We start from the raw sequence: 24202 nt of genomic DNA, 5'->3' as shown, positions 1-24202 counted from the left end.
CACCAGAACAGACCATCTAGAAGTCTGATACCCTAGGAAGTCATGAACCTACTCACATCCAAGAAGTCATATACTCGGTGACTGAACGCGAGAATGGGAAGTATAAAAAGCGCTAGAAACGATGGGAGAGGATAGAAATCAAAGTACCCAATACAATACCTCTATCTAGAGCCCTCAAGTCAATATACCGGAGAAGAATCCCAAAGCCTTGCACAACGCTCGAGATCGAACGCCGAACAGTCGCCCCGAAAACCACGTTTCAAAACTAAATCATGTCAGCATCAAAAGCAGCAAAAGAACTTTGCGGCCTCACCCAGTCGGACCAAATCAAAGTGTGTATCCAGGATACAAAGCCGGCTACTTCAGGCAAGAAAGGACCTTGCTACAAGTGCAGAGACACCCATCCCTACATCTTGGAAACAAGGCTGGCGGGGGTCCAGGAAAAAATCACTGAAGAAACCTACAGCATTTGGCACGGTCATATCGACTCTCTGTGGTCTCCGGAAATTCCCCTTTCGAGGGGAAAGTTTAAGTGGGACTGTGCATCTCGACATGTCCGATTCAGAGAATATACAAAGCACCCGGATACTCTGTTGTTTATCGAGTTCTTGACTTCCGCAAGGCAGGCTACTGCGGCTGCTGAGGCTACTGCGGCTGCTGAGGCTACTGCGGCTGCTGCCGCTGCTGCAAGCTCTACGCCTGCTGCGAGCTCTACGCCTGCTGCGTCTAATCAAGAGTCTACGGATACTGCGTCTGAGCGGAATTTTACGCCGTGCGAGCGTGTGGGTGAACAGGGAGAGATATGCAACAAATGCCAGACTGCGGTAAAGTCCAATACAGCGCTGCCAAACCCCGAGCAACGAGAAATGTTGCGGAAGCTTTTCATGGAAAACAGCGATTGTAAATTCCTGGACGACAATTTTTACAATCAGGCAGCTGCTTAGCGGACATAGCCCTCGTAAGCGTATGCCAAGGTTGCGGTCGGTGGAGTGCCAAGCTCAATGTAGTTGTGGATGAAGGGGACAATGAGGCTTCTTTTATCTTTCCTGTCAGAACACATCCGTGCATGACACGCAAATCTCCTTATCACACTCATTTTCACCCAGTCAGAGAGCTACCTAGGTAGTGTAGCCAACGGGGACGTTCACTACACTGTATATTAGAAACTCATCCGTGCAGGACACGGTACAAACACCAACAATCATTTACACACAGTTATCTGGCGGCATAGGCCGATGATGATGTTTATTGTGGTGCGTGTTAGTACAATCGACATCCGTGCGGGCGTGGTGCTACCGGACCACCAACAATAGCTCAAAAAACAGTCATACAATGCATGCTTGCCGCATCTTCCAACAAGAGACCTGGACAGCACATCACCAAGTCAACAGTTATACAGTTCCTGGCAATCGATGCTCCGAACAAGCACCCCAGCCAACAAATCTGTTAAGAAATGCGATACCATGATCGATCAAACCAACCTTCCTCGCTACAGATGCAAGAACAAACATCTCACTTAACACCAGTCAAGCCCTCTCCTCGCGTCGGCCCGGTCAGACTACTACTACTACTACTAACTGCTGCGTCCATTCCACCCCAATCTGACCTCAATATTTGAGTATGCAGGCTTGGCCCAGTCAGACCCTCCAGCAGTCAAATGCCTGTGGAAGTCATAGACCGACTCACCTCCACCCAGTCACATCGTGTGACTGGGTGCGAGTATAAAAAGTGCAGGAAACGATCGCAGAAGATAGACATCAAAGTACTCAATACACACTCTCAATTTCGCTCGATTCTGCAAGTCAATATATCGAAGAAGAGTTCTGAAGCTTTACACATCGGTCGAAGTTGGACTCTATATCAAAAGAACGTTGATCAGCAATCCACCAAGGAGAATACTGATTAATACGACACCATGGGGGGTCCCGACCTAACCGCCTGCCTTCTCCGACGCAAGGGGCACGGGCACCGCGGAATGTGCATGAACAAGGATACGAAGTTTGGAGAATTAAGGCTTTGTCCATCGTGTCAAAAAACCCACCCCTACGTCTTGATGCAACAACATCTTAAGATGGAATACCAAAGCGATGAAACTTTTTACCAGCGCGGAATCCAAGCTATCCACGGAAACTGGCAACCGAAAACCGACTTAACGGGCAACGGCGAGTACGCATGTGCTTCCCGACAGACGCGCTTCAGGGACACAAAGGGTGCGAAGGCGAAAGAGTTTGTTCCGAAGTTGACGACTGCAAGGAAACTTGAAGTGATAACGGCCAACGAGGCTAATTACAAGGGGAAACCAGATAAACATAACGACGAAAACTGGGTGCTGTGTTCACCCACCGCCAACCCGGATACTATCTGCGGGCAATGCGAAGCAGTCATAGACCGTTTTACAGACAAGGAAGGGACGGCTGGGTTGAAGGGGTTTTTCAAGGACGGGAAAAAGACCTTGACAGATGAAATTATCAAACAGGCGGACGAACAGGCGACGTGAGAGAACACCAGACTCGACTTTTCGAAATGACCGGGAGGGGTTTGAGGTTCAGTGTTATCATGGTGGGGAGGTTTCCTTACGTCGTTTAGAGATCCGTGCAGGGCACGTCCATTTCGTCATACCAGTCATTTCCAAAGAGTCATCAACGGAGCTGGAGGACATAGCGAGATATTGCCTATCAAATGTGTCAGTTTAGGGAGATCTGTGTGGATATGGTGTAACCAACATTCTTTCAATCGATGAATAGTAACTCACATGTCGCATGACGGCAATGCACAAGCACCGCAACACGGTCAAGGAACACGATGCTTGATTCGATAAACCCGCCCTCCCTCGCTAAAGATGCGGAAACAGAACTCTCACTCAACAGTCTAAAACGATGCGATGCGCTCAACCCAGCTTAGAAACCCACAGCAAGCATCAACCCATACCCAACCGTAATAATAACACAGAAAGTAATAATACTCGCCGGCACACCCCTCGTCAAAAAGTGCTTAACAGCAAGATACCTCTGTCCAGTACGTTGATCTTCCATCATAATCGCAGCTGCACATCACGTTAGCACCCATCCACTTCCCAATAACACAATTACGAAAGAGGCAGGGAAGACTTACTCATATTAGGAAACCCACTAGTCGGCAACCCCATCGCCCCACTAGCCATCAACACCGCGCCCATAACCAGCAGATTAGGATGCGGCTCGGGCATCTGCTGTCCAACCTGCTGTACAAGCGGGAGCACAATAAGCGCAGCAACGGTATGACTGATAAACGTAGCGACCACACCGATCAACGCGCAGAACACGACGAGCACGCCATACAGACTCATGCCCTCTACACCCGCGGTGATGGACTCGGCGATCGTATGTAGCAGCCCCGATGAATTGACTGCTTTACCGAGGGACAAACCGCCGGCGGCAAGGATGATGATGGTCCAGAGGAAATTGTTGAAGTCCTCTTTAGTCAGGATACCGGTGCCGAAGAAGAGGACAATGGGGATGATAGCTACGACGCCCATGTCGCCGAAGATGGATTCAAGCTGGTGGCTCACACACCACAGGACAATGGTAACGAGGGTGACGACGCTGATGAACCATTGCACGCCGGTGAACTTGTCCTTGAGGGGACGGATGGGCACGATGCTGGTGCCGCGGCCGGGTTGGAAGGTGATGAGGAGGAAGACCCAGATTAGTAGGATGGAGATGATGCAGACGGGGAGTGCGACGAAGAACCATACGCCCCAGGAGGGTTCTGGGTGCATGTTTTGCAGGGCGATGAGGTTCTGGGGCGAGGCGATGGGGGAGGCGGCGCCACCGATGTTGGAGGAGAGGGCGATGCCCATGAGGAGTGCTTTGGTCATGTCGGAGTCGGCGGGGAGGTTGCGGAGGATGGGCTGGGACGTTAGCTTGGTTAGGAGGGCTTGGAAGGTGGTGACGTACCTGAATGATGGAGAAGCAGAGCACGGGTGCGGCAACGTTGCTGATCCACATACTGGCGAACATGGCGACGAACATGTTGACCACGAGTACGGTCCTTGGTTTCGTTCCGGCCTTGCTGAGGACAAAGGTAGCCATCATCTTGGCGATGTTGTACTTTGATAGTGCGGCAGCGATAGTGAAACCACCTAGTAGCAGCATGATGACTGGCGTCCACATGGCGGAAAAGACGTAAGACGCGGCTGCCTTGGATTCCAGTCTTCGGTGGGGCTCTACGTCGCTTCGTACTACGTTCAGTGTTACTGCGAGGAAAGGTACCAGGAGCGATGTAACGAAGAGAGGTATAGCCTTTGGTGGTTAGCATGGAACTAAAGATCACAAACATTCTGCATACCTCTGTGGCCCATAGTAAACTGACAAAGATCACCATGGCCAGACAATTCTGCTGCTCAGGCGCCTCCATGATAGGCACCACGAGCAGCACAATGAAGACCGCTATGCAAGCAAGCAGAATCCAAAAGGTCCTGCTGACGAGCCATTGCGGGCACCGATATCTTCCAATCGGCGTATCCACCTCCTTCATGTCTGATTCGACCTCGTCTCCCTGCCGTCTGATTTTGCCGCCCGTTGTGTCGCGTCCGAGCAGTGTATGGCTGATACCGATGTTGGCCGCTTGCGCTTTCCGTTCGATTCCAATCATCTCTCGCCAAACTGTGTTTCTCTCCCATACGACGTGTTCTCGCAGATGCAGTCTCAGCTCGCGCTTCGCCTCTACAATGTCGCCCTTTGTGCCGATCTGCGCGTACGCTTCTTCCATGCGCTCGAGGTTCCGCGTGAGCGTGTCCATGGTGCTTTGCTGGAAGGGATATGCCGGGTAGACGTATTTGTTCAGGTACGTCTTTTTGAGTTTGCGGTCCATGATCTTGTCGTACTTCTTCAGCACCTTTTCGAAACCCGTCTTGTTCAGCTGGATGAAGGATCGCAGCTCGCACAGGAGAACGTAGACACTGACAGCCCGCTTCTTAAGCGACACACCTTCGTCGTACAGCGCTGAGAAAGCCATGTCGTTGTAGTCTTCGAATGCGACGCTCGTCTTCCGTCTCGAGGACACGTGCGAGGCTGCCATGTCTTCATCGGTCGTCCGTCTGCGTCGCCGTTGACCGTCTGGGCTCTTCTTACGCAGCTGTGCGGTCTCGTCGACGTCTTCGTCCGAATCGTCCTCGTCTCCATCTGCCTCTGCACCGTGGTCTGTTGATCGCCCGCTCGCACCGCTCATGGCCCGCGGTCGGTTGAAGCCGATGGCCTTGAAGACACTTCCGCTGCGCATCTTCTTCCCCGGCGGCGCATTCTCGTTCTCCTCGTTATATTCCTCCTGATGGTACTCAAACAGCTCCTCGTCCTTGAGCAGGGCCTCCATCTCCTCGAAGATCTCATTTTCCTTGAGCTTGTAGAAGGACGTGACGCGTTCTAGTTCCGTGTCGAGGGTATTCGTGAAGACCTTGTCAGGGTCGTCGGCATCCCCGTTGAGGAGTGGTGAGGATTCGGCATCGGTATGCGCCTGCTTCTGGTTGAGCTGCGTCTCAAGGCTGTATATTCTGTAGGTAGTATCTGTCAGCTCTCAATCTTACTAATAATTCCTCATACCCGCCGGGACGCGCCACGTACTGCTTCTTGAGGTTGCTGTAGGCAATGTAGTGGTTACTCCAGTCCGGCACTGCATTGAACTGCAGGCTGTGGGAGAACTTCATCTCGTCGGCCTCGCGAAGCTGCTCGAGCTTCTCCCGTCGCTTTTGTTCCCTCTTGGTCTCCCGCCGTGTCTCTTTTGGGGCTGTGGTGAGTTGTTGGAGCTCAAAGGCTTGGATGGGCGCAGCGTCACGGTAAGGGCTCAAGGCGTCCAGGGTGGAGGCTTGCGGGTTGTGGAGGGAGTTTTAGGCAGTCTTCAGCGAGAAGACGCTACGACGGACAGGCTAGAGGGCGTAGTCGCAGGCGGTCAGGTGGCGTGCAGCACGTGGAAATGCGGCATTGAGATGTGTGGGATTGGCGCGGAACCTTTCTCGGCGCTGGCCTGAAGATGTGGATGCGCTTTCGTCACCGCACACCAGGGCCGCGCCGGACCACATGGGCCGGCCATTGGCCCTCCGCCGCGCTCCCGCACCCACACCTCCCACGCCCATACACTGTCTCGGGATACGCGACAGGTAGCGTCTTCGGGCATCGTCACGCGCCTAAACCCCACGTCCATGGGAAGCATCATCTGTCTCGTCTTCAGTCAACTTCAGTGGAACCTTTGCATGTCTTCGCGATGGCCCGCTCCTGGCCGCGGCTAGTCATTGCCTGCATCCCACCCATGCCGAAACCACTCGACCTGCATCATCGTTGCGCATAGCTCGCCCGCAATTCTCTGCACCAATCATGCTTCAAAACGTGTGATAGCTGGTAGATCGTCTGTTGAGCCTCACTTTGACCAAGACAGTTGGAAAATCATGTTGGAAATCATGTTGGAAATGCGTGTGGCGAACATTGCTTCAACTTCTATTCACTTTTGGGCTATATACAATCATTTGCCTGGTGTCGTGTGAATAACATCATCGTTTAAACTGTAGAATGTTAGCAATGTTCAGTCATCTTGGATACTGTCAGACTTACACCTCAGGTCCCAGCCAATCTTGGGTCCTAGCTTGGGCAGCTCCTCCGCAACACTCTGCACGTCCTTGTCGCCACGTCCAGAGACACAAATGACAATGTCCTGGTCCTTGTTCATCGTCTTGGCCAACTCAATGGCACCAAAGACGGCGTGCGAAGTCTCCAGCGCGGGGATGATACCCTCGAGCTGGGACATCAGACGGAAGCCGATGAACGCCTCGGCATCGGTGCAGGCAATGAACTTGGCACGGTCGCTGTCCTTCCAGCTGGACAACTCTGGGCCAACACCGGGATAGTCGAGACCAGCAGAGACCGAGTGAGTCTCGCTGATCTGTCCGTGCTGGTTCTGGATAACGTAGGTACGCACGCCGTGAAGCACGCCCTTGGTTCCAGCGGAGAGTGTTGCGCTGTGGCGGTCTGTGTCGATACCGTCACCACCAGCCTCAATACCGAGAAGCTTAACGGACATATCCTTGGAGAAGGGGTAGAACATGCCCGCGGCATTGCTGCCACCACCAACGCAGGCAACTACAGCGTCGGGAAGCTTGCCACGCTTGGCTTGCATCTGCTCCTTGGTCTCGTTTCCGATGATCGACTGGAAAGTGCGGACAATTGTGGGGAAGGGGTGAGGACCGATGGCGGATCCGATGATGTAGTGAGTTGTGTCGAGGTGAACGACCCAAGCGCGCATGGCCTCGTTGACGGCATCACGGAGGGTCTGCGCACCAGCCTCGACAGCAACGACCTGCGCACCGAGCAACTTGATGCGGAAGACGTTCAAGGCTTGACGCCTGACATCCTCGGCACCCATGTAGATGGTGCACTTCATGTTGAACTTGGCGCAGACGGTGGCTGTCGCAACGCCGTGCTGGCCAGCTCCGGTCTCAGCAATAATCTCAGTCTTTCCCAGTCTTCTGGCGATGAGTACCTGTCCGAGGGCGTTGTTGATCTTGTGACTTCCGGTGTGATTCAAATCTTCTCTCTTCAACCAGATGTTGGCGCCTCCAGCGTGCTCGGTAAGGCGCTCGGCAAGATGCAGATGTCCTGGTCTGCCCATCCAGTCGTAGTAGGATCGGTACTCTTCCCAGAACTTGGGGTCTTCGATCGCCGTGTTGAAACCTTCCTCGAGCTCAGAGAGACAATCCATGAGGGATTCAGGCACATATTGACCGCCAAACTCGCCGAATCGTGCGGGGAACTTGTGCTTCTCGTCAAATCCGTTCTGCTGGTTGGTTCCATTCGCGCCGTCCGTCTCGTCAGTGTTGAGCATCTCCAGTTGGTCGGCGAGACCGGGGCCGTCTGGTGTGTCGGCATCTGTGATGACCTTGTCGACGTGCACGCCGGTGGGTTCCTTGGCCTCGTTCAATGTCTCGACAATGCCAACCTCACGGGTTGTCTCACGGGTGCTCTTGCCGCAAATCTCGTCGCAGTACTTCTCAACTGCCTTTGCGCCCTCTCCTGCTGGAGCCTTGATCAATGTGTTGATGATCTGGGACCCAATAACGACACCCTCAGCGATCTTGCCTACGCTCAGGTAGTGGTCGCGTGTGCTAACACCGAAACCGACAGCCGCCGGAACATTGCCAGAGTATTTGTGGACGCGTTCGAGGAGTTGGGGAAGGGCAGCGTTCATTGTGCCGCTAGCGCCGGTGACGCCCATACGCGATACGACGTAGATGAAGGAATCGGCGATTTTGCAGAGGACGCGCATGCGGTGCTCGGACGTGGCGGGTGCGATGAGGGGAACGTAGGAGAGACTGCCAAATTAGTACTCATCCCAAGCTCGTCTGGATGGTGTGCTTACCCGTAGCTGCGGCAGAAGTTCCTGAAGCGCAGAGCCTCCTCCGGTGGCAGGTCGACCATGATAAAGCCGTTGGCTCCGGCCTCCTTCGCATCCTGCAGCATCTTCTCCTCGCCGTAGCTGAGCAGCGGGTTGTAGTATCCCATGAGAAGGACCGGTGCCTTCAGACCCCGCTTCCTCGCGTCGCGGATCATCTGGAGAACATGGCCAATCGTGACGCCGTTCTTGAGGGCTTGCTATAGACACATGGTGTCAGGGAGGGTTTCCAAGGGATTGTGGCGAATGAGTCAACGTACAGTGTTGGCGGTCTGAATTGCTGGGCCGTCGGCAATGGGGTCGGTGAAGGGCATGCCGAGTTCAATGATGTCTGAGCGCGTCAATTGACTGTCGTCGTCGTCTCGTTTGCGGCAGCAATTGCTACGTACCAGCACCTCCGGCCTCCATGGCCATCATGATGTCTGGCGTCTCCTCTGCGGTAGGGAAACCTGCAGTCACATAGGTGACGAGGGCAGACTACACACATGTCAGCCTGGCGTGTCTCTTCCAGCTCGTGCCAGATCATACCCTGCCCTCCTTCTTGCATTGCGCAAACGTCTTCTTAATGCCGTCCATGTTGCTGAATACCGAATCGAAAGGTTGGGGTGTGTGACAAAAGCACAAAGCCAGGAGCTGACTTCCTTATAGATAAACAACTGTGAGTCACAGTATGGGCAGTCGTAAGGGTGCGCGGAGATATCGGGGTCTGGTATGAGTCTTGTGTTCGCAATTTATTGAGGGCCGAAGGCGGCGTAATGCCCCTCCTCTCCGGCATTAGCAGCTCAATGAGGGAAGGCGCACGAACATCATTCCTTCTAGAAGCAAGTCTTACCAAACTCCACACTTTTTTCAACTCATACACGTCATTGCGAGACTCTTTCGTACAATAGACTTCCGAACCTCGTTTTACATACATGGAAACCCGGTACATTCGCTACATGTGTAGATACAGCATACGGCTCGGTCTTTGACAGCCGCCGCTTCGGTCATTTGTTGCCTCTGGAACTTTTCCGAACTTCATCTTCATTCACCGTGCGGTCCTTATTAAACCAACTCTCAAGACCGTATTTGGTCATGGCCTCCAGGCAGAATGTACAGACGGTGTCTTCCTTCGCGTCTTTCGGCATCAGGTTACAAAAGAACACGCCAGGGCTTTTTGAGTAACTTGGACCATTACTGCGTTGCCGGCTGTCGAGCACATCTGCCGTCATCTGACTATCGGCGTATCGTCCCCGGCGCGTCACGCACGTCTTGGGGTCCTCGTTCTCTTCGTCGATTTCTTTGAAGAGATCATTGAACCCTGGGTTATCGCGTCTCCAGGGGTACGCGGCAGCAGGATGGACGTCCTGACAAGTGTCGCACAGCTTAGTGCCGCGGGCGTTGCCGAGACATTTGTCCCATTTCTCATATAGCGCGCAGGGTTTCGGTTCGGTATTCGACATGTTTCGTGGGTGTGGGTGGTCTGGCTAGACTTTGCGATGATTGCGAGGTAGCTAACGCGTTCGGTGTCGACTTGCAGGAAGCGTGTGGGAGAAAATGTGAGGCACTTTGTTATAGAGGTCTTGGTAGAGAGGTTTGTACTTGCTAAAGGTAAGAGTTCTGGTACTGATAGTAAGCAGAACCCACGCGGATTCTGTCACCACAAACATGATGGCTAGTATGACTGGGACTTGTGACTATTCAAAGGTTCTGTCATACGTCGCGGTGGCATTGCGCCTCGCACAGACATGTATGTGCTCCGCCAACATAACTCCCTCTAGCAGCGACTCTCACCAGTATCTGCTTCGCTCACTTCTTACACGCTCAATTCAAACTCTAGTAATACGCAGCATAGCTGCTTTTGCCATTGCAGGACTATCCATTCTGTTGCGTATAGCAGCTTGCCGACCTCATGCTCCCCCTACATGCAAAGTCCACCACTATGGCCCAGCGGGTACGCTTCTTCTCACACGATCGTTTCGAAGTATTTATCAATGATCTCTTTACCACCTGGCTTATTTCGGTAGAATTCATAGTCATTGATGCAGATCTGATGTTCCCCGAGCACCCTCTGGCAACCTTCAGGACCGCTGCGTTTGAAACGTTCTTCCCACAGTTCAGCCAGATCTTCATATTTTGGTCTTTCCATCATCATACACTCATGAGTGACTCTACCATCCTTAGTGAACAACTTCCTTTGCTGCTTGGAATCCTCTTCTTCGATGAATTCCTTGACCTTGCTGTACCGGTGCATGACTTCAACACATTCGGGGCAGAGCGCCAAAGGGGTTGGCACTGATTCGCAGACGATGATGTGAGAAAAGCGCAGGCGGTTCTTCTTCTTCTCCAAGTTGTGCAGTCTTCTTGCTTTGAGTAGTTCCTTAAACCATGCGTTATTGACGTCGTAGTCACCTTGCTTGAGGTGACGGAGATAACATAAGGACCGCCCAGCAGGAGGTCGGGACGCATCTTCCTTGAGCTTTTCGAACTGGGCATCAAGATTCGAATCGTGGACGCGATCGTGTAGGCAATGTGATTGATCTCGGCGACGCTTTATGTTTTCTTTCAGGATGTGCGGATGCTGTCTGACGCAATAGTAGCAAGGCTGGTCTGCTCTTCCATCTGCGTCAGCAGTGCATATACCCAAATCGAAGGCGAAGAAGGAGCAGTGCATGACTTCGTCTGGGCCGTCGGGTGGCGTCCCTTTTTGTTTGTATAAGGACATGCTGAAAGAATCGTTCGCCTGTCGTGGTTCCGAGGTTGAAGTTTGTGCTAAAGGATAGGCAAAGCTTTGGATTAACGCCTGGCTTTAATTTGTCGCGAAGTGTTCAAGAATGATTTGAAGCACTCGTTGTGTTGCTAAATAGCTGGACTGAGTCACATTGGTTCCAGTAACACGAATAGTCATTGCGGGAGTCACTGTTGGTACGCACCGACTCCAACACTATGACCCCTCCGCAAGACCATCATGCTCCATTTCCACACCTCCTCCTAGTCTATCGCCCACGACTAAGTCGCCATGCACTAAGCGGGAAGTTAAATAATTATTACCGCTTCAAGATACGGTAGCGCAAGCTTAAACATGATCAACTCAGGAAGTTCAATCTTCTAGATAGTCGACCAGTTTCTAGTTCCCTCCTGCGACAACGGTACCGAAACTCCGAGGAAAAGGCCGTTCAGAAGGGTTGCAAGGTATGCTACCGCAAAGCTCGACTCAGCCGCGACTTTTGACCCTATGCGCCTGCATCTAAGCGCTGCTACCAGCGGAGACAATGGACTTTTTGAGGTTCGTCCTCGCGTTGGTATATCCCGCGGAGAATGGAACTTCTTTGTCTCGATATGCTTGTTTTGCGAAGCTATTGCAGCATCCAGCAAGTGAAACGGCCTGCGGCTCCCTTGCAATGTGCCATTTCTTGTGTGACGGTGTTGCTGTTTGGCTTTCCGATGCGGAGGAATGTGCTATAAGCACTAGTCGTGTCGTCTTGTCGACTGCACTGTGAATACGATAAAGCTGTAAGGGGCGGCCTGCCTCTAGTTCTGTGCCAAAGGTGAGCATCAGAAGCAGTAGCCGTAGGTGTGGTACTGTCGCATGTTCGGAGGACTCATTGTCGTTCGTCGGTGATAAGCTCGTGTGCTGACCCAGGGCTGTGATCGAACCTCATCTGAGGTGTACGGAAAACGGATTGAGGGTACTCGACGAGATGATTGACTCAGATCGGTTCGTCGATGGCGCTGCGATCACACCCCGTAGTTTCGGCGCAGTATGCCCCACTCCGTATCGAAGTACCGGCCAAACCCTCGAATCTCGCACATACGATTAAAACACTTCTGGCAGAGCTGATTCCTAAACCTCGTCCTGTCACAGCGTCCATCTCTCCTTGGATCCTTTTCCCAGCTTGGATCCGCCTCACCCTGCTGATTCCGCGGTCCAATCTTCCAGTTGCTGTCGACGGGCCGTCTTAGTCGTGGGTCCTCGAAGACACACGGAAACCCCACTCGGTCGCCATCGAATTCCGAAAGCCAATGGCAGGCTTGCTCTCGTGCTTTGCGGTAGCATCGTGCACACAGCTGTCCGCGATGCCGAACTGTGCCGCAGAGGCGGGAATCTTGGGGGTTGAAGTCGTTGCGCCATGCTGAGAAGCGGAATTCTGGGTCTTTGCAGGCGCACAGATACGTCCAGCCTTTTCTGATGCGTTCGGAGCTGTCGCGCTCAAGCTGGTGCCTGTAGACATCGATGCGGTACCTCAGCAACGGCTTGTCTGGATGCGCTTCGGCCTGCTTGTATAGTGCGTCGAAGCTCATGTTCTTGCACCATGAACATATATCTGTTCCTTGTTCTTGTCCTCCTGGACGTGAGCCACAAGCAGTACCAAATGCACAGTGTGGCTTCGGCGGCGGTGCTAGCATGACAAGCAGGTCGTACAGCGGTACACCTTATCTGTTAGCGTGGCCTACAACCTAGCAGAGCGACTTACCAGGTCAGATTCTGGTATGGCTTCAGCTCGTTATTGTGTTGTAGCCTTCCACGTCATCGTCCGACTCCTCACTGCCCTCCTCCGAACCTGCCGACCTTGTCACCAGTTTGTCTGCTTCTTCATGGCACAGGCCCGTCGGCGTGAAGAACTGGGCGATTCTGATCTTCCGCAAACGCCTTCTCCAACACCTGGTACACGCAGTACCTTTCTTGCGGACAGAAGGGCAGTCCAGGCGAGTGCCGCGGAGGTTCAGGTCATGTAGTCGCCACCTGCAGTGCTGAAAATCCGGATCCTCAAAGGCGCAGAGATAGCGACCACGAGCTTCGATGTTGCGTTTCAGAATGTGCTTGCGCGCAGTTTCTTCGTTGATGAGTTGCAAGGCAACAGTGTTGGCGTCAGCCCAAACTCGCAATTGTTGTGGATCGTGTCGTTGAAGACAGTCCGCGCAGACCCGATTTGGGACGTAGATTTTCTTGCCGATGCCGAGACAATGAGATCTAGAGACACACTCGACAATCGGTGGGGGTTTGAAAGTGGATTCAGAAGCTGAAGCCATAGACTGGTACCGAACGTCTAGTAGTCAGGGCTCCCACGCTCACTGGTTTGCGGTTAGCTCAACGTCCTTGCATGTCGGCTTCTGTGATAGGGCGCACCCGGTATGTGCTCCTATGACGTTGAGATTGACATTCTTGCTGGTTGTTGAACATGATGGAAAGACATCGACTAGCTGATGCTTGCAGATTCTGCAAGTTGCATTGACAGGTAATGGGGACGGTACTGGACGAAAGCGGGCAGTCGCCATCTCCGGTGACATGAGTTGCGACCAATGCAATCGAGTGCATGCTTTACCACACGGACGCTACGGGCTCAGTCATGGAAGCTTTTTGTGGCGTAGAATGTGTCCGATGTGTCGGTTCAACTGTTACTGGGCGGTGTGATGCGCTGATCATACTCGCTAGGCTACCGGCATGGTAACATGCCATGTGCCTGTGCCGATTGGGTACCACTCGTGTCCATCGTGTCAACAGTGGTGTTGCTGCGCTAACATGCAGCTATGATCACCATGAGGTATGAGACCCGACAAGCCGGACAGGCCAAAGCGGAAGCTAAGCCACCGGTTAGCCCGTAGATTTGTGTAGCTGAACCGGATCTTGTCTACCACTTGTCGGGAGACGATGGTACTCATCTCATTCGTCAGCTGTGAAGAAATCGCAGCAGCGTGGAATAGACGTTACGTGTATTTTGGACCTCGAACGCTTGAAACCTGTCGTGATTCGATGATGCTCTGATAAAGTTTCGCTTCGAGCATTCTAAACATGAGGAGATCATCGTGCACGGCCATGAGGTCCTTGCTAATGACCCCGATGAAGCCCAAGACGCTGACTCGTTCCGGTTCATCCGCCTCTTGATGCAACATGCTTTGCATCGTGTTCGAGACGCAGTCACTTCAACATCTGCTTTAGTCTTTGCAAACACTGTGTAACCGCGTACTTGCATTGGATCGACCCAGAGTAGAACTCTATCGGATATGCAGTTGTGACGCAATCTGGATCGGCAGTTTAGAAAACGACCTGTATCTTCCGCGATACAACCTCATCTATGGAGGGTGATATTTGGCCGGTATGAGGTTTTCTGATCCGACACAACGGGTAAATGCGGTGTTTGGATGCCTTGGGCCTGAGGCGTAGGTGTCAGATGACATGTGGTCCTCCTGCTCGTCTGGATTTTGCCAATGCGATGACGAATCTCTCTCAGACTGCACCCATAACCGTAAGTAGCCGTGTGGTGCCCAAAGAACACTAGACGTATAAAGTCTGCCTGCCCTTGCAATGGTAGTATGCGCTGGACATGTGTGCAACATTGAGTCGAGCTTTCATATGCATAGACAGTCGTTCGAAAATGGCATCGGATTTGACCGCAACGTACGTCGGCGAATGCGCATTACGCGTGCAGTGGTCCCAGATCGAGTCATCTAGTGTTAATCTTTTGAGCGAAAGGATGATGCACATCGATTCTTACAGCCGAGACAGGCCACATCTGGCGCACGACCAGCTTCATATGGAGTCAGTGGCTTGGTCACATGTCGTTCGCTCTGGGCGACCCGGGGCACGGGTAGGATATGATAGGGATCGAAACCCTGGCGTGCTCATCCGTTGATTCGTTACTGAAGCCCGTGGTGACTTTGATCAATAAACACCACTTTGCATCTCGCCAGAATCTGTCGTTGTGTTACGTGTAGCTGCGCGGTGTGGGAAGCAAGCACGCAGACATGCATGCTGCGACCTGCTGCGCCCGCTCGACATTCTGTTGTATCAAAGCTTAGTGGCCACGGAGATCGCCGTCCATAGAGCTCTGCTCAAACCGCAATGCTGCCAGATGACTGAAGGGTCCAACGGTCATCGAAGTATAATTATTGTGGATATATCACTCCGGAGATTGGGTCGCGCCGCGAATGATCGTGCCAAAACCGACGTTCGGCATGATTCCGCGTGTTCCATATGGTTGGAAGCTATGAGGCGCTGTGCTGTAGCATTGTCGTCACATGTCGGCGAGGCTGGATCGCACGAATACACAGGGTGTACAATCCGTCCATCTGGGATCGTACGGGGCGAGCCCTGTTGTGGAAGCACCAGGCGTCGGCTACGACTCGGCGAGGCTGACCTCTCCAAGGTTGGCATGGACCCGCATCGCCTCAATCGAAGTGTGGCGGCTGGCGGCAGCGCACGAAAGTAAAATTGGAAGCTTGCTGGGGTAGCTGTCGAAGGGCTGTTCTGTCTTTGTTTGCGCTGAAAAAACGAACATCTGAAACCTCTTCTCACTAGCGTCCTTTAGCCTCGCGATCACCGACGCGTCTACGGTGCACCGACCTCGGGACGCGTGCACATCATTGCACGCGTAGCCAGCTTGCCACACACTCACACTCCAACCGGAATTACACAATTGGCGACGTCACCTTGGCCACCGCAGGACATCATCATTCGTCTCAGCAAGCGCGAGGCTGGATCATGTGGTCTAGCTTCCTTTCCCGAGCGCGACCTACCCCTGAGAGAACAACACCTGCAGTGCAGTGCACGGTCGACACGCCGGAAGATGTAGCTGCATCGGTGGAAGACAGACATGTCGACATGTCGGAGTTGCAGCCGACTATTGTTCTCGACGATAGCGGCGACGCCACCCTATTGGTCGGCACCGATTCAGCTGGCCTTCAGCCGGTCCAGGTATCTTCGACAGCCATGACCTTGGCGAGCCCGGTATGGAAAGCAATGTTCGAGCGACACCGGAAAGAAAACGGCGCCATTGAGGTGCCGCTCCGCGATGACGAAGTAGATGCATTGTACATTGCACTTCGGATTGCTCATCTACGCTTCCACGAAATACCACGGAAAGACGGCCTTACAATCGATGCCCTACTCGAGCTCGCTGTCGTGTGCGCCAGATACGACATTGTCAAGCTTGTTCGGCCGTTCCTGGATCTCTACGGATGGGCGCAATGCCACTATCCCGATACGGACTCCGGAGAACGATGCGATCCCGGCTGGTTCTATGTTGCCTGGACTTTTGGCTACAAGGACAGCTTTCAGCGTCTTACCCGGTTTACAGTGAAGAAGATTGGGTTAGATGACGACGGGAATGCTATCATGGACGATGGCCAAAAGCTTCCAAAGTACATGCCTCCAGGGCTTCTGGGTATGAAATCTCAATCTCAATCTCGACAATCGTGCATATATGCTGACCAACCTTCAAGAGCGCATGTTGCAAATCAGGGAAGCTACACTTTCGGCTATGCTTGACGTCCTCTATGATATCCTAGACGATATCATACACGTGTATGTCTGTCAAGTCGATGAATCATGGGAGCCCAAGTGTCGAGCCATGGTTCTAGGCTCCTTCATCTCTTTCCTCTTGGAGAATGATCTCTACCCAGCACGACGGAGAGCTTCCGAAACTCCCTTCAGCATCCAAAAGCTTTACGATCTCGCGCACTCTGCCCAGATTTTGACTTTCGAATCACATGACTATACAGGTATGGCAGCACATATCCGACGGTCTAGTTGGGATCCTGCAAACGTTACGGCGGAGACCTTCAAAAATAATGGCGGCCTGACTCTGCACAAGAAGTGTTTTGGGGCCTTTCATCTCCGGTCGAAGCTGAAGACTATTTACTCAGACATAGGCTCGGCCGTGCTTCAATCTCACATTGAGCATATGGATAAGCAGGCTCTGAAGTAACTTTCTTAGCTCCGACGGCCCGATGAACGAGTAAACGCGGGAAGCCATACTTCGGGTGATGAAACGCGACGGTTCTCACGCGGAAAATGCCGGAAAATACACTACAGTGTTGAGGACCGGAGTTGCTGTTTACCGCTCGTAGTCGAATTGAACAATGACAGGTTGTTGAGGTATTCCGTTGCTACAGCACGATGACGAGGCTCGGCTCGCACTACCGCGCGCAACAACAACACCCCGCTCACGACGAGACTTGGTACTTGGCAACCACCTCTTCCACCTTCCCGATGTAGTCAACCAAAGTTCAACGCTCCCACTTTGAATGTACCCAAGCCATCGCCAAGACTGTATAGCACAACAATGCCTGATTGCAAAGCCGATAACACGGCTTGCGAGGATGAACACAAGCTTGGAAGCCATTGGCATCGATGGCCTACATAAACCTTGATGGGCTTCGAATTCCTGGAGCCTCAAGATTGACAGCCTCGCAATGCTTCCTACCATTCGTTCCGCAGCCGTCGCGTTGCTGGTTTTCGCCGCGCCCGGCTTGGCTCAGTTCCCAGCGGAGCCCACGGGTCTTAAAGTTTTAGAATCGCGCTTTGGAGATGGTGTGAAAATCACCTTCAAAGAGGTTCGTGCAATTTAGCAATCAGCAATGCTTCTTATCTAATATGTACATGTTAGAACTCGCTTTGCGAAACCACTCCCGGTGTTAAGTCCTACTCCGGCCACGTCTATCTGCCTCCGGGAACCGCGGACTTGGGTCAAGGACAGGATTACCCGATCAACACCGTGAGTGAAGGTCCAAAGCTTACATAGATCTCACTTACCAATGCAAACTAGTTCTTTTGGTTCTTTGAAGCTCGTGAGGATCCGACGAATGCGCCGCTTACCATCTGGCTGAATGGAGGGCCGGGTTCCTCTTCCATGTATGGTATTCTCGAAGAGAATGGACCTTGTTATGCGAACCCGGATTCCAACTCTACACGACCAGCGGAATGGAGTTGGAACAGAGCCTCGAACATGCTCTATCTCGACCAGCCGGTACAAGTTGGCTTGTAAGCACTACACATGCTCCCCTGTTGAGGGACTTATTTGTTGACTCTTGCTTGCAGCTCCTATGATACCCTGCAAAACATCACTCGCAACCTTGTTACTGGCGAGGTTACGCTTCTCAACGAGACCTCAACCGTGCCTGAGCAGAACACCACTCTTCTCACTGGAACATTCCCCAGTCGCGAGCCCAATAACACCGCTTTTGGCAGTGTCAATGGAGCCGTAGCAGCCTGGGAGTTTGCACAGGCTTGGTTCCAAGAGTTTCCCCACTACCTTCCGAACGACACCCGCATCAGTCTTGCAGCTCAATCGTATGGTGGACGGTACGGCCCCGCTATGATGTCCTTCTGGGAAGAGCAGAACCAGCGCATTGAGAATGGTACTCTTGGCGAAGAGGGCTACATCATGCATCTCGATACCCTGCTCCTCATCTCCGGATGTGTTGATCGTTACGTGCAGTATCCTTATTACCCTCAGCAAGCATTCCGTCAAAACGGATACGGTATCGAAGCCGTCAATGAGACGACATACAACGCCATGGTTGAAGCAGTGCCAGAATGTCTCGAGCGCATCCAGAACTGTCGCGATGCCGCCAGACAAGACGACCCCGAGAACCTGGGTATCGATGCCGGTGTAAACGAGATTTGCGAAGACGCAGAATCGTTCTGTCGCGCGGAAATCGTTAGCCCATATAACCAGTATGCAGGCCGAGACTACTACGACATCTCGACCCCGTCACCACCTCCATTCCCACCGCCATTCCATGAAGGCTACTTGAACCGCGAATGGGTACAAGCTGAACTCGGCGTGCCACTGAACTGGACAGGCAGCTCGCCCCAAGCCTCCTCCGCATACCGCGACATTGGTGACTACCCACGTGACAACTGGCTCGACGACCTTGGTTTCCTGCTCGACAACGGCATCAAAGTCTCGCTCGTTTACGGAGATCTAGACTTTGCCTGCCCCTGGGCTGGCGGTGATGCCGTCGCCAAGGCAATCAACTGGACTGGTTCAGCTGGATATGCCTCCGCACAATACGCCGAGATCCAAACCAACGACTCCTACGTCGGTGGTCTCGTTCGTCAATACGGTAACTTGAGTTACATCCGCACGTACCAAGCCGGCCACGCGATTCCAGCATACCAGCCCGAAACCGCTTTCAAGATCTTCACGCGCGCGCTGTTCAATCTCGACATTGCTACTGGTACCGAATCAACATCTGGAACGGATGAAAGCAGCACATACATGAGCACTGGTCGCCCAGACCCTGATGTACAATTCGACGCTTTCACCAGCGACAGGCTGACCTACTGCTACACCTGGGATCTCAGCTCTTGCACCGAGGAGTACGTCGATGCGGTTCTGGATGGCTCGGCGGAGATTTGCCAGTACCTTGTTGTCGATGCGAATACTACTGCGTTGTTCCCGGAGGTCATTGCCAAGTGCCGCGCCGAGAGTGGTGGGAATGGTACTGTGCCTGGTGGGCATAGTAACAACACGCTGCCCGAGTTTGAAGGTGCTGCCCCGAGCGTAAGAGGAAATGCGTGGGCCGTCTGGTCAGCACTCATCGTGATGGGTATAGTGAGCTCTATGCTCTAAAAGGGGGAAGAAACAGAACATTAGAAATGGTTGAGTGCTGAAACTGTCCGACATTGTCTCCCCAATACAACGATACATCACGACCACATCCAAAGAATACATACAACGTGATTTGGTATCCATTACCTCGACTCAGATCTTCTCAGTATCTCAAACTAATTATCAAGGTTAACACCAAACTTCTTAGCCTGCTCCCTCTGCACCTTATCCCCCAAATGCGCTTCCACACCCTCCGCATCCCCCTTGCCCCCCTTCCCATTTCCACTTCCACCTCCACTCTTCTCATCCTGCCCCCCCTTCTTCCCATCCATACTCCGATCCCCACTCTCCAAACTCGTCGCGCCATGCAACTCCTCCACATCAGCATGCCCCCCATTCTTCCTCACAACCTCATCCCCGGCGCCCTTGCTCTTCCCCACAGCATCAGCCACACGCTGCGCCCTCGCATCCATCTCCTGCCCCTTGCTCGACGACGTCGAGATATCCACTTCGTCTCTATCTAGCTTTGTGAACTTCTGGTCCAGCTGCGAGCGCTCGGGCGAGGTGGCGCTGTGGTGCGGTTCTGTGCGCTTCTTCGAGGATGATGTGTCTTTCTTGGGTGGGAGGGGGTCTTGGGCGGAGGAGTCCTCTTCTTCGTCGAGAGGATCTTTTTTGGGCTCGTTGACGCCGAATTCTTCTGCGTTGTCGGCGATGGGGGCTGCGGCGCCGCCGGCGCCCATTCCGGGGAGGGCTGGAGTGGGGTCAGTCTCTGAGATATATTTGATGTGGTGTTTCGGGTTTCCTTACCGTCTCCTGCTTCGACTTCGGGCATGGGAGCTACGTGCTTGGTGTGTTGGAGTGTTTTCTGTTTGTCACGTGTTAGTCGCTGTTCAGTCCTTAATCCATTGGGACATGTACATCACCAGAAGCTCCATGAAGAAGCTCTTGACCCTCAATTGGGCCATTGTCGCTAGATCCGTCTCCGTTGCGAGGCATAATGTTCAATTCGTAGATTCGAAAGAAAGGTTAAGTGGTATGGTGGTTCAGAATACTGCAAAGCTGTGTAGCAAAAATGATTCAATACCCCAGCTTCAACACGACACCTTCATATACCAGCTACTAGGTACTTGAAAGTTGGCAAGCCCAAGTTCTAGGTCTCCGGTTCAAAGACGTCATAGCTTTTGTTTATTGTTCGTTGCGTTGCACTAGGCGGTCCACTAGGCGGTGACCGGAGAGCGTCCGGCATAGATATAGTGGACTTGCTGCTTTTTATGCACAGCAAGCCTCTCAGGCACCGCGCCAGATCGAGTGTAGTCTCCTTTTCCCCACATTTGGTGTCATCGTACCTGAGGCCTTTTCTGACTTTGGCGCTGGGCCTGGGGCGGCTTTCCACGAATAACACTGGCGGTGTGGGTTGAGAGTGGCTGGAATCTGGACTGCGGTATGGTGCCACGACGGGAAGTGTACAAATTGAGTATATTATCGTGTCAGCTAAGGGTATAATAGAAATTAATGGTGTCGCATAAACATCGTCGTCATCCTTTCCTTCATTACAACAAATGAGACTCCCTAATAAACGACCTTATGATCCCAAAGAGGCGCCTGCCTCACGCTGTTATCATCCCATTCGACCTTGCCCTTCTCATTCATGATTGCGCCCTCATCCGTGACCTCGACGCCATAGCTTCCAAGGCTCTCTGTCAGCTCTGCAACCTCGTTCTTGCTAACGCCAGCTTGGTCTCTCGCGAGCCAGATGACTTCTTCGCGTTGCGCTAAAGCGGGGTGTAGGTAGGCTTCGAGAACGTCTTGCTGGGTATAAGCTGGGACAGGATGGCGGAATCGTGTGATCAGAGAGGAGGAGATCTCGCTGACGGAGAGTGTATGCGGGGAGAACATCTTCTTGAGGAGGGATCGCTGTGGCGGGGCATTTGACGGAGGAGCCATGCCAGCGCCTTGCTCACCGGCGTACTGGCGGCTCTCCTCTCTGTAGCCAGAAACAAGAGCTTGCTCAGATCGCCTGCTGTCTTCGCGCGAGCGTTTGACGTTGTTGTATCCAGGGTGCATGCCATTGCCTTCCGAATGTCTTTCAGCGTCGTTGTGCTGTTGGGGATGGTTCGAGTCATCGAGCAAGTTCATCTGCTTGATCTTGCGCTTCATCATGACGTGGAAGATGATGGTTGCTACGATCAGCACTATCTGGAGCACCGTTGGACCAGCAGATGTGACACTGTTACCGATGCCGATACCGAAGAGACCCAAGAGACAGAGCTCTCCAAGGTAGACACCTACCATGAGCTGCTCGAGCGCGCGAGCATAGAAGCCACCCTTGGTGTCAACGTGGGTGTCGTGGACGTAGATCATGTTGTAGCGGTAGGCCAGGTAGATGAACCCGATACCGAGTGTCGCAAAGCCCAGAACGAGTGGCGCAATGCAGGCGTATGAGATCGCGATGACGCCCAAGTTGGTCCATTTCGGGTACTCCGCTCCCCAAGATGGCTCCGTGAATGACACATAGCGCATGTACTTCTTTCTCGGTGTTTTGGCGAACTTGCTCAGGATGAACACGCCCACCAGTCCCATCAAGTTGAAAAGGTACCTTGCAGCGTTGGCAAGGCCATACAGAATGAAGTACGAGATGTAGAAGTTGGAAGCTTTGGGAAGATTCTTCGACAGTAGTGAGACAGCCGATGCTGGATTGCTGACGATTTGACTGGCGACGGCGGTGGCACTGGAAGTGAAAGTTGTGATGAGGAAGACCTGAATTACTTGGAATGCAAAGTACCAAGTCTGGGTCTGCTGCTCGACTTCGGACAGCGTTACTGCGCCTGCAAGTTTGGCGACGACTAAATTTGTCAGTATGCATTGGGAATAGGGAGCCTAAGGACAACTTACAGCGGCAGATAATAGGTACCAATGCCATCAGTACAGCGAGAAGAATGGTAGGCAAAAGTCCAGTGATTACACCAAGGATGGGTCCAGGAATGGAGTCAATCCATGCCAAGAACGGCACATTTTCCGTGAGATAGTTGACGTTGCTGATGATACCAACGATCGCGACAGGAATGGCCCAGAACATAATCAGAAGCGCAATGAAGATATTCGCAAGGATATGACGGAGTTTTCTGTTCTTGGAGCCCATGCCGAGGTTCTTCCAGACGATCTCATCAGGTAAGACACCCATCTGGCGGGATTCAAAGCTTGCTGGTCTGCGATGTTGGTGTTCGTTGAAAGCGGCTTCGGCGGCGGCCATGGTGTCGAATTCGATGAAGACAGCACTGGCTAGCTTCTCCCTCCCAGCGAGATGGGACTGTTGAGCCGATTGGATCTTGGGTAGTAGCTCCTTGATCTGGTTGCGGTAATAGCCAATGGAGTCGACCTTGTGACCGATGAGGGGTTTCAGCTTGTGCGTCGGTCGCAATGCCTTATCGTAGGTTGCGTTCTTCTCGCTACCCTTCTTCTGCTGCTGCTTTGTGACAGCTGCCATGAACTTGATCTCGCTGGCCTCCAGCTTGGGTACATTCTCTTCGAGTTCTTCAACGTCATCTTCTAGGTCCTTGACGTCAGGTACCAACCAGATTTGCGCGACTTGTGGAAATGCGGTGTGTAAACTCTCGAGCGACAGATCCTTCTCCGGGACATCGGTGAATAGAACTGTCCGTTGCGAGATGCGACTAGCGTTCCAGGTAGACAACAGGTAAGCCTTTCGGACCTTGACAAGGTATAACATCTCCCTTCCGATTAGGAACAAGACCCAGCCGAAGAAGACCCAGGCCATGAGCGCATGGGCAAAGTAGCGAACGTCGTTTTCAACATTGGAAAAGCTGATGATGTCCAGGCCAGATTCACCACCTCCGCCAGTGGCATTGACAGGGAATAGCACAGGCCAAGTGATGATAGCACCGACAAAGGCCATGAGTGTAAGCACCTTGAGGAAGCGCATGTAGAGGTAGGCATCGAGGGAGTGGTGGTTGAGGACGTATTCATCACTGATATGCATGAACTTCTTGATCCAGCCGAATTTGCTCGAACCCGCCGATGGGGTCTTCTCACTGTGTTCTTCGTTAGTCTCGATGGAAGATATGGAGGCAAATATGTGATGAAACGTACTCTTCGAAAAGCGCATCGTGGAAAGTTCGTGGTGCGTATAAACGCCTCTGTTTTGCTCGCAATAGCAAGAAAGCTCCCACAAGGATTCCAGAGACCACGATACATGGTACCAGCGTCGAATACAAAGCAGACACAGACGAAGAGCTGCTGCGGTGGTTACCCGACCGCGAAGACGCGCTGGGTGAAGACATGGTGCGCGACGTCGAGGATGTGAATGAGGCCACGAAACGAGGGTGTCGTTTTCAGTGTGTGGTTTTAGCAGGTCGAGCTGCCTTTGATGTATCGGCCCTGGTTACACCTTCCATAACGGCGCTTGCATCATAGCACCCAGACTCTGGCGTTTCCCCATAAACATTCAATGTCATAGT

The 24202-nt window shown here is 52.8% G+C and overlaps 6 protein-coding genes across 6 annotated transcripts; 2 read left to right on the top strand and 4 right to left on the bottom strand.

The window, feature by feature from the left end:
- Positions 1–2897: 2897 nt before the first annotated feature.
- On the bottom strand, positions 2898–8988 carry J4E84_002109 (uncharacterized protein; the record flags this gene model as incomplete). The annotated part of the gene is made up of 10 exons (XM_049384737.1): positions 2898–3043; positions 3112–3889; positions 3936–4280; positions 4327–5527; positions 5598–5787; positions 6579–8332; positions 8380–8612; positions 8673–8743; positions 8802–8889; positions 8941–8988. The coding sequence occupies 10 exons, from the start codon at positions 8986–8988 to the stop codon at positions 2898–2900; spliced, it is 4854 nt and encodes a 1617-aa protein (XP_049248093.1).
- A 3141-nt stretch (positions 8989–12129) lies between these two features.
- On the bottom strand, positions 12130–12798 carry J4E84_002108 (uncharacterized protein; the record flags this gene model as incomplete). Its single annotated transcript, XM_049384736.1, has 1 exon — positions 12130–12798. The coding sequence occupies one exon, from the start codon at positions 12796–12798 to the stop codon at positions 12130–12132; it is 669 nt and encodes a 222-aa protein (XP_049248092.1).
- A 3073-nt stretch (positions 12799–15871) lies between these two features.
- Positions 15872–17096, top strand: J4E84_002107 (uncharacterized protein; the record flags this gene model as incomplete). The annotated part of the gene is made up of 2 exons (XM_049384735.1): positions 15872–16553; positions 16612–17096. 2 exons carry the CDS (start codon positions 15872–15874, stop codon positions 17094–17096), a joined length of 1167 nt encoding a protein of 388 aa, XP_049248091.1.
- Positions 17097–17583: 487 nt separating this feature from the next.
- On the top strand, positions 17584–19748 carry J4E84_002106 (uncharacterized protein; the record flags this gene model as incomplete). The annotated part of the gene is made up of 4 exons (XM_049384734.1): positions 17584–17724; positions 17778–17885; positions 17937–18151; positions 18209–19748. The coding sequence occupies 4 exons, from the start codon at positions 17584–17586 to the stop codon at positions 19746–19748; spliced, it is 2004 nt and encodes a 667-aa protein (XP_049248090.1).
- Positions 19749–19903: 155 nt separating this feature from the next.
- Positions 19904–20559, bottom strand: J4E84_002105 (uncharacterized protein; the record flags this gene model as incomplete). Its single annotated transcript, XM_049384733.1, has 2 exons — positions 19904–20478; positions 20535–20559. The coding sequence occupies 2 exons, from the start codon at positions 20557–20559 to the stop codon at positions 19904–19906; spliced, it is 600 nt and encodes a 199-aa protein (XP_049248089.1).
- Positions 20560–21296: 737 nt separating this feature from the next.
- Positions 21297–24025, bottom strand: J4E84_002104 (uncharacterized protein; the record flags this gene model as incomplete). Its single annotated transcript, XM_049384732.1, has 3 exons — positions 21297–22570; positions 22620–23776; positions 23835–24025. 3 exons carry the CDS (start codon positions 24023–24025, stop codon positions 21297–21299), a joined length of 2622 nt encoding a protein of 873 aa, XP_049248088.1.
- Between the last annotated feature and the right edge of the window lie 177 nt (positions 24026–24202).

The sequence above is a fragment of the Alternaria hordeiaustralica genome, assembly GCF_023758085.1.
Source record: "Alternaria hordeiaustralica strain BMP 2776 chromosome Unknown scaffold_2, whole genome shotgun sequence".
NCBI lineage: Eukaryota > Fungi > Ascomycota > Dothideomycetes > Pleosporales > Pleosporaceae > Alternaria > Alternaria hordeiaustralica.
Note: the sequence above shows the minus strand (reverse complement) of the source record. Positions and strands in the feature narration are given on the sequence as shown.